The 12,187-nt window shown below is 38.3% G+C and overlaps 1 protein-coding gene across 1 annotated transcript; it reads right to left on the bottom strand.

The window, feature by feature from the left end:
- Positions 1 to 785: 785 nt before the first annotated feature.
- si:dkey-245n4.2 (uncharacterized) lies at positions 786 to 8,757 on the bottom strand. The gene is made up of 4 exons (XM_063018063.1): positions 8,629 to 8,757; positions 6,906 to 7,040; positions 4,426 to 4,516; positions 786 to 2,646 (listed from the first exon to the last, which is right to left on the bottom strand). The coding sequence occupies exons 2-4, from the start codon at positions 6,913 to 6,915 to the stop codon at positions 2,460 to 2,462; spliced, it is 288 nt and encodes a 95-aa protein (XP_062874133.1). The 5' UTR covers positions 6,916 to 7,040; positions 8,629 to 8,757; the 3' UTR covers positions 786 to 2,459.
- Positions 8,758 to 12,187: the final 3,430 nt, after the last annotated feature.

Raw genomic sequence — 12,187 nt, forward strand, 5'->3', positions numbered from 1 at the left:
ACGAGAGTTCTTCAAAAAGTTGAAAACTCTATTTATAAAGAATTTCAAAAACAAATTACATCACTTTTCCACATAGTCACCTTCCCATGCATTTTTCCCAGCGTCGTACCAACCCCTTTTCTCCCAATCTTTAGCACGTCCAATTTTAACCCAGTTGCGTTATGCTTCCTCTCTACTGGTGCTGACCCCCACCTGGATTGAGGAGAGCGAACCGACACGCGCCCCCTCCGACACGTGTGCAGTAGCCGACTGCATCTTTTCACCTGCACGAGGCGAGTTCATATGTGGATCAGCCTTGTGCACGGAGAGACACACCCTGATTAAGGCATGAATCAGACGGCATAATTCAGCCAGCAAAGGTCGTAATTGCATCAGTTATGAGGTCCCCATCCGGCTATACCCTCCCCTGTATGAACAACAGCTAATCGTTGTTCATATAGCCGTCGAGCTCAGCCGGATGGCAGAGCTGAATTTCAAAATGTCAGTTCTGGTGTGCTAGCGTGTTTTACCGCTGCGCCACCTGAGCGGCCCGTACCAACTTTTTAATGCCATCAACAAAGTTGACTGCGTAGCCGCTGATGCACCGCTGCTTTCACATCATCATGACATGAAAATCTTCTTTCCCTTAAAGCTTCTTTGAGCGGTCCAAAAAGGTGGAAATCAGATGACGTTAAATACGGACTATAAGCTCTCTCAGTCTCTCAGACTCGACCGTTTACTACACCTCCCACCCTCACTGTTTCCAACCAACATATAAAAGCGCAGAAACTTTTTGAAGATCCCTCATATATACTTTATTTGAATATTTCTTCAGCTATTAATATTACATTTTATTTTTACTAACAACAGATTAGAACAATACATTAGTAATTACTACATTTACATCTCTTTAGATTAGACGCTTTTATCCAAAGCAAATGACATTACAGTTACAGTCTGAGCAACTGAGGGTTAAGGACCTTGCTCCGGGGCCCAACAGTGACAACCTGGCAGTGGTGGGTCTTGAACCGGCAACCTTCTGATTACTAGTCCAGTACTTTAACATCAATGTGTCTTTGTACAAGATATAAAGTAATTATAAGAAATAGGCACAGCAGAGATATGAATTCAAATCTTAGCACTGCTAAGCAACTCCTACTGGCCAGTCAAGGCACCCACACAGGTGGTGGAGGAATACAAAGGACAAAGCATGATTTTTTTTTTTTTTTTGGTAAGTGTAAGGCTCTCTATAGGGGCTGGAGTTGGAGGAGACATGTGTCAGCCAGTTAACCATATTAGGAAAATTGGATATACAGTGGTACCTTGTAACTCATCGCCCCCTAAACTCAAAATCTTTAAAACTTGACGCCCTTCATTGAAAAATTGAAAAATAAAGCTTTAAACTCAACATTTACTTTAAACTCAGCATGTTCAGTTTCTTTTTTAAATTAATTTATTTAATTTCAAATTAACAATGAACAGCCGCTTTGTTTAGTGCTTGAGCGGTGCGATAAAACGTCTTCAAAGTGCGCATATGAGACGAATCTGCATTTGTGTGGAATAACAGTCAAATTCACTCTGAAAGCTCCACATGTATCTGTGTTTAGCTGGATTTTCCTCCTTTTTCACTTTTAAACTTGTTATAGCTCGGGGTTCTGAGAATGGTAAGAATCAGCTTTTTGTGCAGGTTTTATTGTATTTGTATTAATTTGTAACTGTTTTCAATTGTATTCCACTGTTTTTTTTATTATGTGTGTGTCATTTTTAGTTGTATAAGTGTCAAAAACAACCCCATTATTTTACATTAGCCTTTAATATATGCAGTTGCACGGGACCATGGAACGCATTAACAGGTTCCCCCAAACATCCTTATGGGAAAAAATACCTTGAAACTCCCAGAACCAACTGACACTGAGTTTTAACGTACCACTGTATTCAGATTGGGGTGACGGAGGGTATTCAAGCCTTAACTGATGTAACATCAGTGCATAATGAGATGACATATGTACACCAAATCTTACGAGGTAGCTTTGGCTTTCATATAATTTAGGATTTCAGTGTGACTCGCAGCAGCACTCGGGTTCTCTGACTGACTCAGTAATACTCAATTGAGGTAATATTTAGGAGGATGTCATTTTATACTTTCAGTTAATGAAACGAACCAAAATCATACTACATTATAGTATTTTAGTTGAGTATTTGTACTACTTGAGTAAGAAACTCTAAATACCAGTTTTATTTGGCATGAGAAGCTGTTTCTCTCAAGCAAGGTCTGCTATTGTGATTGTTAAGTTTCTGTGCCCAGCATTCACGCATTCTGCACTAAGTCAAAGAGGCGCCAAAAGAAGGAACAACAACAGATTCACAAAAACATAGTGAAACACTAATGAGAAGCACAGTGCAACAGTGTAAAAGCAATGTGTGTGGTTTCAGGTAGCCAAATCAGACAGAAGACTTCAGCGAGGGTACAATTTGGTGGTTTAAGATGTTAAGTAGGTGTCGAATAGTGGCGTGACGGTGCCGTCCTTCCACTCGACGAGGATCTCGCCACGCCGTATGGAGGGAGAACGAGAGGGGTTCGTGAGGTGTTTGGTAACTGGTGAACCAGGCTGACTGGCCTCTTCTAACGAAGAGTATGACTTAAGAACCACGACTGTCTTCTTACGCCTGGTGAACAAGGAAATGCATTAGAAGGTCTGGATTTACAGGGCAGCCCAGTTATTTTTAAACAGCTGTTTTTTTTTCATGGCATTACTGCATATAAGTCAGACATTGTGCAACGGCAGCTTACTACTCATGTTGACGCAAATACTGTTCAGCGTATTTACTTCTGTAAACTAGAAAAAACATCTGTGAAAAGTGATGCAAACCATGTCAGAGCACTCTTACTTGGCTTAAACATACATTCATAAATTTGCTCATTTTTATTAAACACTTTGTCCTGTTTAGGATTATAGAGGGCCCAGAGACTACAAAGTGGAAAAGGCACAGCTGGAGATTGAACCTATTATGCCACTGTGAAAGTTTAAAATGTATCAGTGTATCCTTCCGGGCGGCACCGTGGCTTGGTGGGTAGCACTGTCGCCTCACAGCAAGAAGGTCCTGGGTTCGATTCCCAGGCGGGGCGGTCCGGGTCCTTTCTGTGCGGAGTTTGCATGTTCTCCCCGTGTCTGCGTGGGTTTCCTCCAGGAGCTCCGGTTTCCTCCCACAGTCGAAACACATGCAGTCAGGTTAATTGGAGACACTGAATTGCCCGATATGTGAATGGGTGTGTGTATGTTTGTGTCTGCCCTGCGATGGACTGGCGCCCCGTCCAGGGTGTTACTGTGTGCCTTGCGCCCATTGAAAAGCTGGGATAGGCTCCCACCCACCCCCCCACCCCAAATTGGATAAGCGGTTAAGAAAGTGAGTGAGTGAGTGAGTGAGATTATCCTTCCTGAGTAACCCAGAAGCACTGAGCACAAATCAAGAATCAACACTGGACACACTGCCACTGTATCATAAACGTATACATTTTCTTACTTACTCCTAGATGTAAACTAGCCACTCAGCCAGTGCACCAAGAGGATGCCCATTTGGACACGAAGAAGACAAAAACAAAGACATAAGCGATGTTAAAGTTGAAACCTGGGGCACCAGGTCCCTGACTCTGTGAGACACTCACACTGGCAGCTGTGCCAACATTCATTCTTTAATAATGTCTAAATGTTTATGGTCACAGTGGATTTAATGGAAACAAATAAAGTCCCTTATAAAAAATCATCGTTGTCGTCATCTATATAGACCAGGTCCTGCTGATCACAGTTGCAGTGGGTCAGGTGTTAACTAAAAATTAATTCGTGCAATACTTACACCCACCTAGGTGCAACTTTACTCTGATCTCACAAAAACATGCATGTACGTGTATTGGCTAATTCTGAGAACATGAAGGAAATCCACATCAAAGCATAAAAAGAATGTTTTTCGCAGACACTGACTAGACACGGGGATCAAACCCATTTTCTTGGGAACAAAGATTTATGCGACACTCATTCTAACTGTTGCACCACAGTGCCACCCACCCAACAGTTTTGGTTTGCATGATTCTAGTTATGGTCATTATATTACTCAATAAATTGCCTAGAGGTTCAAATGAATGATTGATTGAGAAAATGTTGTTACTTAATGATTCACCTTAAAGCTATGATGCTACAATGTTTCTTTGATAACTTTGATAGAAATGGGCACAGTTGTGTAATGTTGTCATGTGTTATTCAAACACTAGTACAAGGTAAAATATACTGTGATCATTTAAATATGAAGTTTTGATACTCATCATAGTAACCATCATTAAAGTTAAGTCTTGGTTAAATTGTTAAATAATGAATATAATTAAATGGCCAAAAATAAAACATTACCACATGTGAAAAGTGAATTACACATTCATAGAGGAGGGAAGAGTCTCACCTGTTTTGATAAACATTAAAGATGAGGATGACCGTCCCAAGCAAGATGGCAAGAGAACTCAGGACGAGCATGGTCACTTTCCATTCTATCCCTGTTACAAGCCAAACCAAATTAAATTAACCATGTCATTAACGTAAACAAATTCTTAAACTAGCATTATATGGCCAAAAGTACATGGAACTGACTTTGTGAGCTGAGCTTGTTTCAAATCCCATTTTAAAACTACGGCTATAAACATAAACCAGGGGCAAATAATTTACATTATAAAACTGATTTTATACAATTGTTAGCAATAAATCTGGCTGAAACACCTGAATTCTAAGATTAGTAGGGATGTTCACATATTTTTGGCCATATAGTATATTATGACACTTTCAATAAACAGTAAATTGAAGACCAAGACCAACTGATTAAGATTAACCAATCATTTCCAGAAGCTCATGTTCAGCGTTGAGCTCATGTACTCTGCTGCCCTCTTGTGGTCATCATTAGAAATGTCACAACAAATGAATCAGCAAGTAATCTCTCACGTTTACGTCGTTTTGCAAATGCATTAATCCAAAGAGAATGCACTAAATACATTGCAAGCTATTAGGAGTTAAGAGCAGCACCTTGGCAGGGGTGGGGCTTGAACCTATGTCCTTCTGCTCACTAGTCTAGTACCTTAACCACTGAACTACCACTGCTGAACTTGGTTGGAAGCTGGGGTTCTCAGAGCACAGGATCAGCTATTAAACTGAGCTGATATGGGTTAAGGGTCTTGCTTGGTGGCTGCTTGTTGCCCATGATATGAACTCACAGCATTTCAAATGATAGTCCAGAGCTCTAAACACGGAGCTACGACTACCCACACATTTAGTTATTCAAATGTACAGAACTTACTACGGAATTTATCACAGACCGGACTGAATAATGAACTTAAATTGCTCGTTTATTTTTTTCGATAATTATAACTTTTAGTCTAAATTACTTTTATTTATGTATTATTTGTGTAAGTCTAATTATAATTCATTCAAATTATTCTCCAGGCCACCCAAGGATGGGTCCCTGTCAAAGTTTTTCCTTGCCGCCGTTTCCCTTGGCTTGCTCAACGGGGTTTTGGTCTGACGGTCCTGGATTGTGTAACATTGCTTTGAGACAGTGTCCAATGTAAAAAAAAAAAAAAAAGTAGTACATCTACATGAGTTTTGTGACATTGCTTTGGAGCAAACACTAAACAGAGGTAATTTATTTTTGGATTTTAATTGTCAAAAGTTAACTATACACCTCATTTCTGCCAAAACTGCTGTACCAGGAATGAGCAACCATTGGTGTCATGGAGCATTGGATTGCTTTGATATACACAGCTAATACTTGTGATGAAGCTGCTAAAATCCATTCTGTCTGCAAAAAGTATTTTTGCCATAATAATACATTTAAAATAAAAGTACTTTTTCTGAACATTATTGTCCTTATTTCAGTAATGGCTTTTTATTTATTTATTATTTTTTACTGATTATGTCTATTAAAAAGGCATACAAAATCATTGCCATATAATGATTTGTACAGTTTAGGTAAAAATATTAGATACACTAGAAAGGGTCATGCAGATCATGAACACTTTGGGACTTTATTTTAGAATTTTAGAATTATTTCTGCAACTGTTCTTTTTCTGACTGAAAGATTGGAACACATCCTCCCCCTTTTAATAAATTAAATTAGTTCTTTTACAAGTTTATTGCAAGTCTCCTGTACATATGAAACACCTACATACATACAGAACTTGGGCAATGTAAAGCTTGCTTGGCGGTGGACAAGGTTACCCATTTTACCACATTTCATCTTAGAATACAATTACAGTTTAGTTTTATGTCCTGACATTGGCAATATTTGCAGAAATCACTGAAATCTTAAAACTGCCATGAGGACCATGTATTTGTCCCCTTCTAGTGATGGACGAGAAAGAGGCAGGTGCTAACATGTACACTTAACAGTTATGCTACAGTTGGTAATCTAATCTAATGCATCTATATGGTAGGTGTAAAAAGGCCAATTAATGAACATGCAAACCTTTGTAAACTGTTGACTTTGACTGTATATTAGATTACATAATGTGTGATGCAACAGTTTCACTGAAATGTAATTCTGTTGTCATTAGACAGCAGAAAAAGACAGAGAATCATCTAACTTTTACCTAATAAAAGATTGTAAAAATAGGCCAATTTACATATTGTCATATAAAGACCTTAACAAAAAAGTTTTTGCTAGAACTGTCAGTGCTACAGATAAAATCTGACAGGCCCCAGGATCAATACCAAAAAAATCAATAACATTGCAGGAACGGGTATAACAATGTATCCTATTCTTCACAGTCATCTCCAACACGTTCAACAAGCCTCAATGTGCATGGCTATGCCTAAACCCTAAAATTGTATAAAGTTTAACATGGTTTTAAAAGTGTCTTGGTGCTGACAGTGTGTGTGTATATTTTGCATACTCACCATAGTCCATGCTGAAGAGCTTAACAGAGGGTCCAGGTTCCTCAGACTGTACAGTGCTGTTCAGATGAAGAAATTCAGTAGTCGTGTGTGCAGGCTGAGTGGGCTTTAGAGTAGCCACAGCAGGATCCTCTGGAGCTAAACATAATAAAAAGTAACAGTTATGATTAACTTAAACAGTAAAACAGAACACCTGGTTTTTAAAGTGGCTCCTTAAGTGGTTCAAATTAAAAACACAACTTAGTCAGGTCACACGATAATCACAAATGATTACCTCTGGTTTATATAAAACTGAGGCGAAGTGTTACAAGCTATTTCATGTTGTTGCATGACATTATAGCAATAAAGTTTTTGCCATATTCTGTGACGAATGATTCGCAATATGATGTGTATTTATCATGTCAGATTGAATAGACAGGATTTCCTTTCAAAAGCTACAAATCAAACTCATATTTTGAGTGGTTTGTGGATGAGGAAAACTGAACGATACACATACCCATCCTTTAATTTAAGCTTTAGGTGGTCATAATTTATGTTTTGTTTATTATGCGTGTGATAGTTCAATATGGCATATTATTTCAGTGCATGTGTGGCATACACTGATCAGCCATAACATTAAAACCACCTCCTGGTTTCTACACATGTACATTTTATCAGCTCCACTTACCATATAGAAGCACTTTGTGGTTCTACAATTACTGACCCATAGGACCACCACAAAGCAGGTATTATTTAGGTGGTGGATTATTCTCAGCACTGCAGTGACACTGACATGGTGGTGGTGTGTTAGTGTGTGTTGTGCTGGTATGAGTGCATCAGACACAGCAGCGCTGCTGGGGTTTTTGAATACCATGTCCACTCACTTTCGACTCTTACCTAGTTGGTCCACCTTGTAGATGTAAAGTCAGAGACGATCGCTCATCTATTCCTGCTGTTTGAGTTGGTCATCATCAGTGGTCACAGGACGCTGCCTACGGGGTGTTGTTGGCTGGATATATTTTTGGTTGTGGACTATTCTCAGTCCAGCAGTGACAGTGAGGTGTTTAAAAACTCCATCAGTGCTGCTGTGTCTTATCCACTCATACCAACACAACACACACTAACACACCACCACCATGTCAGTGTCACTGCAGTGCTGAGAATGATCCACCACCTAAATAATACCTGCTCTGTGGTGGTCCTGGGAGAGTCTGGACCATTGAAGAACAGCATGAAAGGGGGGTAACAAAGCATGCACAGAAACAGATGGACTACAGTCAGTAATTGTAGAACTACAAAGTGCTTCTATATGGTAAGTGGAGCTGATAAAATGAACAGTGAGTGTAGAAACAAGGAGGTGGTTTTAATGTTATGGCTGATCGGTGTATACTATATTTATAGATTTTATGAGTCATTTTAGGAAGAGGGGGGGTGTCTAATTCTGAGACAGTTGAACAACCTGGATTAGAAATAGTTTTTAGTAGATTATAATAGGTTATATCCAGGATTAGTGAGAAATTAAAGCAACACCATCAAATAACAAGAATAGAACAAAATACCAAAAACACGATAACACAGTGAGTGTCTACAAAACAACTACTACGTGCTTTTTAAAAAAGTTAATGCCTAAATAATTTATGATACTACATGATACTATGGTTAGATGAGATGTTATAGCTCAGCTAGGTGGGATGACAATATGGGATAAAATCTAATGATGTTAAAATCTCCAACCAAGAACTCTTACGCTGCCATATCCGAATGTTAGTAATAATTTTCGGTCCTATATTCTCCTGCTTAACCAGAGGTTCCTCGCAGACAGTTGTTCCACCCAGCGTCCTCCACTTGGTACTTTTCCCTTTCTCCTTGGAAAGAAAGATCTCAGAGGACTCATCATGAGCACTAAGATGGAGTCCCTTGCCGTGGAGTGTGAGATGACCCTTCTTCGAGCAGCTCCAGGCCTGAGCCTCTTCATCCTCGGCACTGCACGACCAAAGCCCTACGCTGCCCCGATCCTGAAGCTTCAGTGCAGTCAAGCATTTTCCAGTGTGTGGGTTCTTTAATGAGTGTTTCTCAGAACTCCAATGCCATTCTTGAAGAACTGATCCCGATTGACATTCCTCCAAAGTTATCCCATTGTTGGTATAACCATCCTGCACCTGCAAACACTTTCCAAACTGCTCGTTCCTCAAGTTTAAAGCAGTCACGTCTGAAAGAGTAAGAAAGCAAAAAGACTTTGGGCTAAACGTGGCAGAATTAAAATGCTACCACCCAGGGTCTAATTGAGTGACAGACTTAGTTTCAGCTTACACCTTTTATTTGGTCCACTTATCTTAGCCTTGAACCATCAAAGTGTATCATTAAAATCATTATAGACCCCAAAAAAAGTTGGGAAGTTTTGGGAAATGCAATAAACCAGGAATCTGTAGTTTGATAATTCTCTAGAACTTTAAGTGACAAGGAATCAAAGTAATTGCTTTTATATCTCTCGCTGATAACAGTCTAGATGGTCCTTTTCATTACTCGAATGAAGAACTTGACATACATTTCTTCCCATAAAAAGCTGATCATCTGACCACAGCACACATTTCTACTATCTTCAGGTCCATCTGTGATGAGTTTAAATCTGGAAAACTCAGAAGCATTTCTACATAAAACTGATGTATGGCTTTCTCTTCGCATAACAGAGGGTTTTTGTTTGTTTGTTTGTGTTTATCGCCATTCCAGCTCAATTAGGCTACGTACATGGCATTAGAGGTGGGTTCAAAACCAAGTTTAAGTTAAATGAAAATTGCTGTTCTATGTTTGACTTTTAATCTTTATGTAATTCAAGAAATTCAGGATTTTTTGTGGGTTATTGTGTTCGAAGAGGTCTTTCATTTTAGTGCCATTATAAAATATTTTTCTGGTATCGTTGAATAATAGAGGGTGACTATGTTAGATGACAATGGTTTTCTTAAGTACACCTTTTTGTTGCTGTTTAAAAATATATATTTTTTTTAGTTCTTGTTTTTAATAAAGATTGGCACCACAACCCATATTTGTTGGCAAAGACTAAACCTTTGGTGAATCCTCTTTCTATCACCATGATGTTTTAACTCAAGTGCTATCTCAGACATTCTAACACATTAAAAAACAAAAATAAACGTAAATAAAGCTGTCAGTTAAATAAAGTGTCAAGGGATTGAACAAATCCCATATTTTTGTTTTTACTACATTTTAAAAAATGGCCAACCCCAAATCAAAAAAAAAAAGAAGTGGGACAGCATGGAAAATGCAAACAATAAAAAACATTTTCTTACATTTGCTTTGACTTTTATTTCATTGCAGACAGTATAAACCTGAGATATTTCATATTTTGTCATATTTTGGTCAACTTTGTTTTATTTATTAATAAACATCCATTCCTGCATTTCAGACCTAAAACACATTCCAAAAAAGTTGGAACAGAGGCATCACATATATTAACAAATGAAATTAAGCAGACAAAACATGATATATATTGGGTTTAAACTGTCTGCAATCAAATAAACGTCAAAGTAAATGTAAGGAACACTGCATTTTTATTTGATTTGCATCTTCTATATTGTCCCAACCTTTTCTGATCTGGGGTTGTATGTGGCTGAATGATGGTTAAACACTTTTGGCAGGCATTACGCCTTAGATTGTAACTTATAATGGTCACAAGTTTAGATGGAATTGCTGGTTACATGGTTATGTTGATGTACTAATGTGCCAAAACTTTAGTTTAATTTAGTTTGGGATATGATTGTGTTGTGTATAGTCAACCACTACTGACTATTACACATCAAATTATGTTTGATAAGCATACATTTAACAAGATTTTACTTCAAAGTAACTCTAATACCCTTTGTTCTTGAAACTGGATATCCAACAAGTTCATGGTCAAGTGCTCAAATACTTTTACTGCCATATAGTCTTTGTTTGGACTATGCAAAAGCAGTACTACTACTGGACCACTGCACCCCTCCAAAATGATATGTGGTTGTTGAAAGTTTGTGTTTCAATTATTCAGTAACAAAAAGGAACAATAGAAGTCAATAACATTCAAAGACTAATAAGACATGCAAGTCCCTTTCAAGTAGGCTAGGTGTAAACATGTTTAAACATTTGACTTCAGCGTGTAACAACGTGTAGAGCAGCTTTTTTGTTTACCTTGAAGAAAACATCCTGTGAGAATCAGAGCACAAACATGGATCCACACTTCATTCATCACAGCGAACCCAAACCCAACACTAATTCCGGAATAATATAATTACACAGTCTTGCACCGACGCGTCTGCTCTGGCGTTTGGTTAGGAGAATAATCCAGTAATCCAGTCTGATGAGACATTTCACTGTGAAGAGGAACTTCAGGAATGTATTGCTGGTGACAGTAGAAGTGCAGAAAGAGAATACTAATTAACGGGAATAATAGAAGGCGATAAACTAGGCCAACTTTCAGTGTGTGGGAACACAGCACAAAAATGCCTGTTCACCAAAACACTCCCTTAAAGTAAAACCAGCGAGTTCATTCAGCCTTAATGTGCTCATTCAAAGCTCGTTTATGGTGTATAAATACGACTTCACTTCGGTTAGGTGTTTAACGTAAAATACTGCCACATTCCAGAGGGTTTAATCCTGCTTTTCGGTGTCATATTAAATCTTAACTGGGCCTTTTGTCGAGGACAGGCGTGGGAGCCAAACAGGGCGGGGGTATTTAAATGGTTGCCATTTGTCAATTAACCCTCCTTTGAAAATAGTTTGGGTAATTGGTTAAATTCTCTTCCTTGAATAAAATAAGTTATTTGTATGTTTTTTCTTCCTTTTATCAATTTAATTTTATCAGCCGCTGTATTCTAGTCAGACACAAAAATATAGTTACCGGATGTTAAGGATTCATTACAAAATAACATACCTAATCTCAGGTGTGTGGATGCCAGGTGTTACAGATTGGGGAGTATTGCTGATTGGCAACCCCGTGCAAAAGCGCATTTCATACTGTTTACAGGTTTTGTTTGCCTTTTCAGTGCAGCAAGTTTAAAGTTTAGCCCATTCTTTATCATTAACACGGAATACACAAAAATATAAACAGCAGAACGATAAAAGATCATTTGTGGCACTTCTTTAGTGCCACGGTTAAATACTTTAAGATTAAATAATCAAAACAGGTGTATTGATGTGTATGGAAGCGCTTCTCTGCCACCTAGTGGAGAAACAGCATCAGTGTATTTAACTGTTTTAAAAATGTATTCTTACATTTGTAATGTATTATTATTATTTCAACTAAAAATCTGACGTATGTA

The sequence above is a fragment of the Trichomycterus rosablanca genome, chromosome 21 (assembly GCF_030014385.1).
Source record: "Trichomycterus rosablanca isolate fTriRos1 chromosome 21, fTriRos1.hap1, whole genome shotgun sequence".
Lineage (NCBI taxonomy): Eukaryota > Metazoa > Chordata > Actinopteri > Siluriformes > Trichomycteridae > Trichomycterus > Trichomycterus rosablanca.

Excerpts from the sequence above, each read along its gene's own strand:
- si:dkey-245n4.2 (XM_063018063.1), bottom strand. Across the intron at positions 2,647-4,425 it reads TTTAATGTTTATCAAAACAG|GCGTAAGAAGACAGTCGTGG; the intron begins GTGAGACTCTTC and ends CTTGTTCACCAG.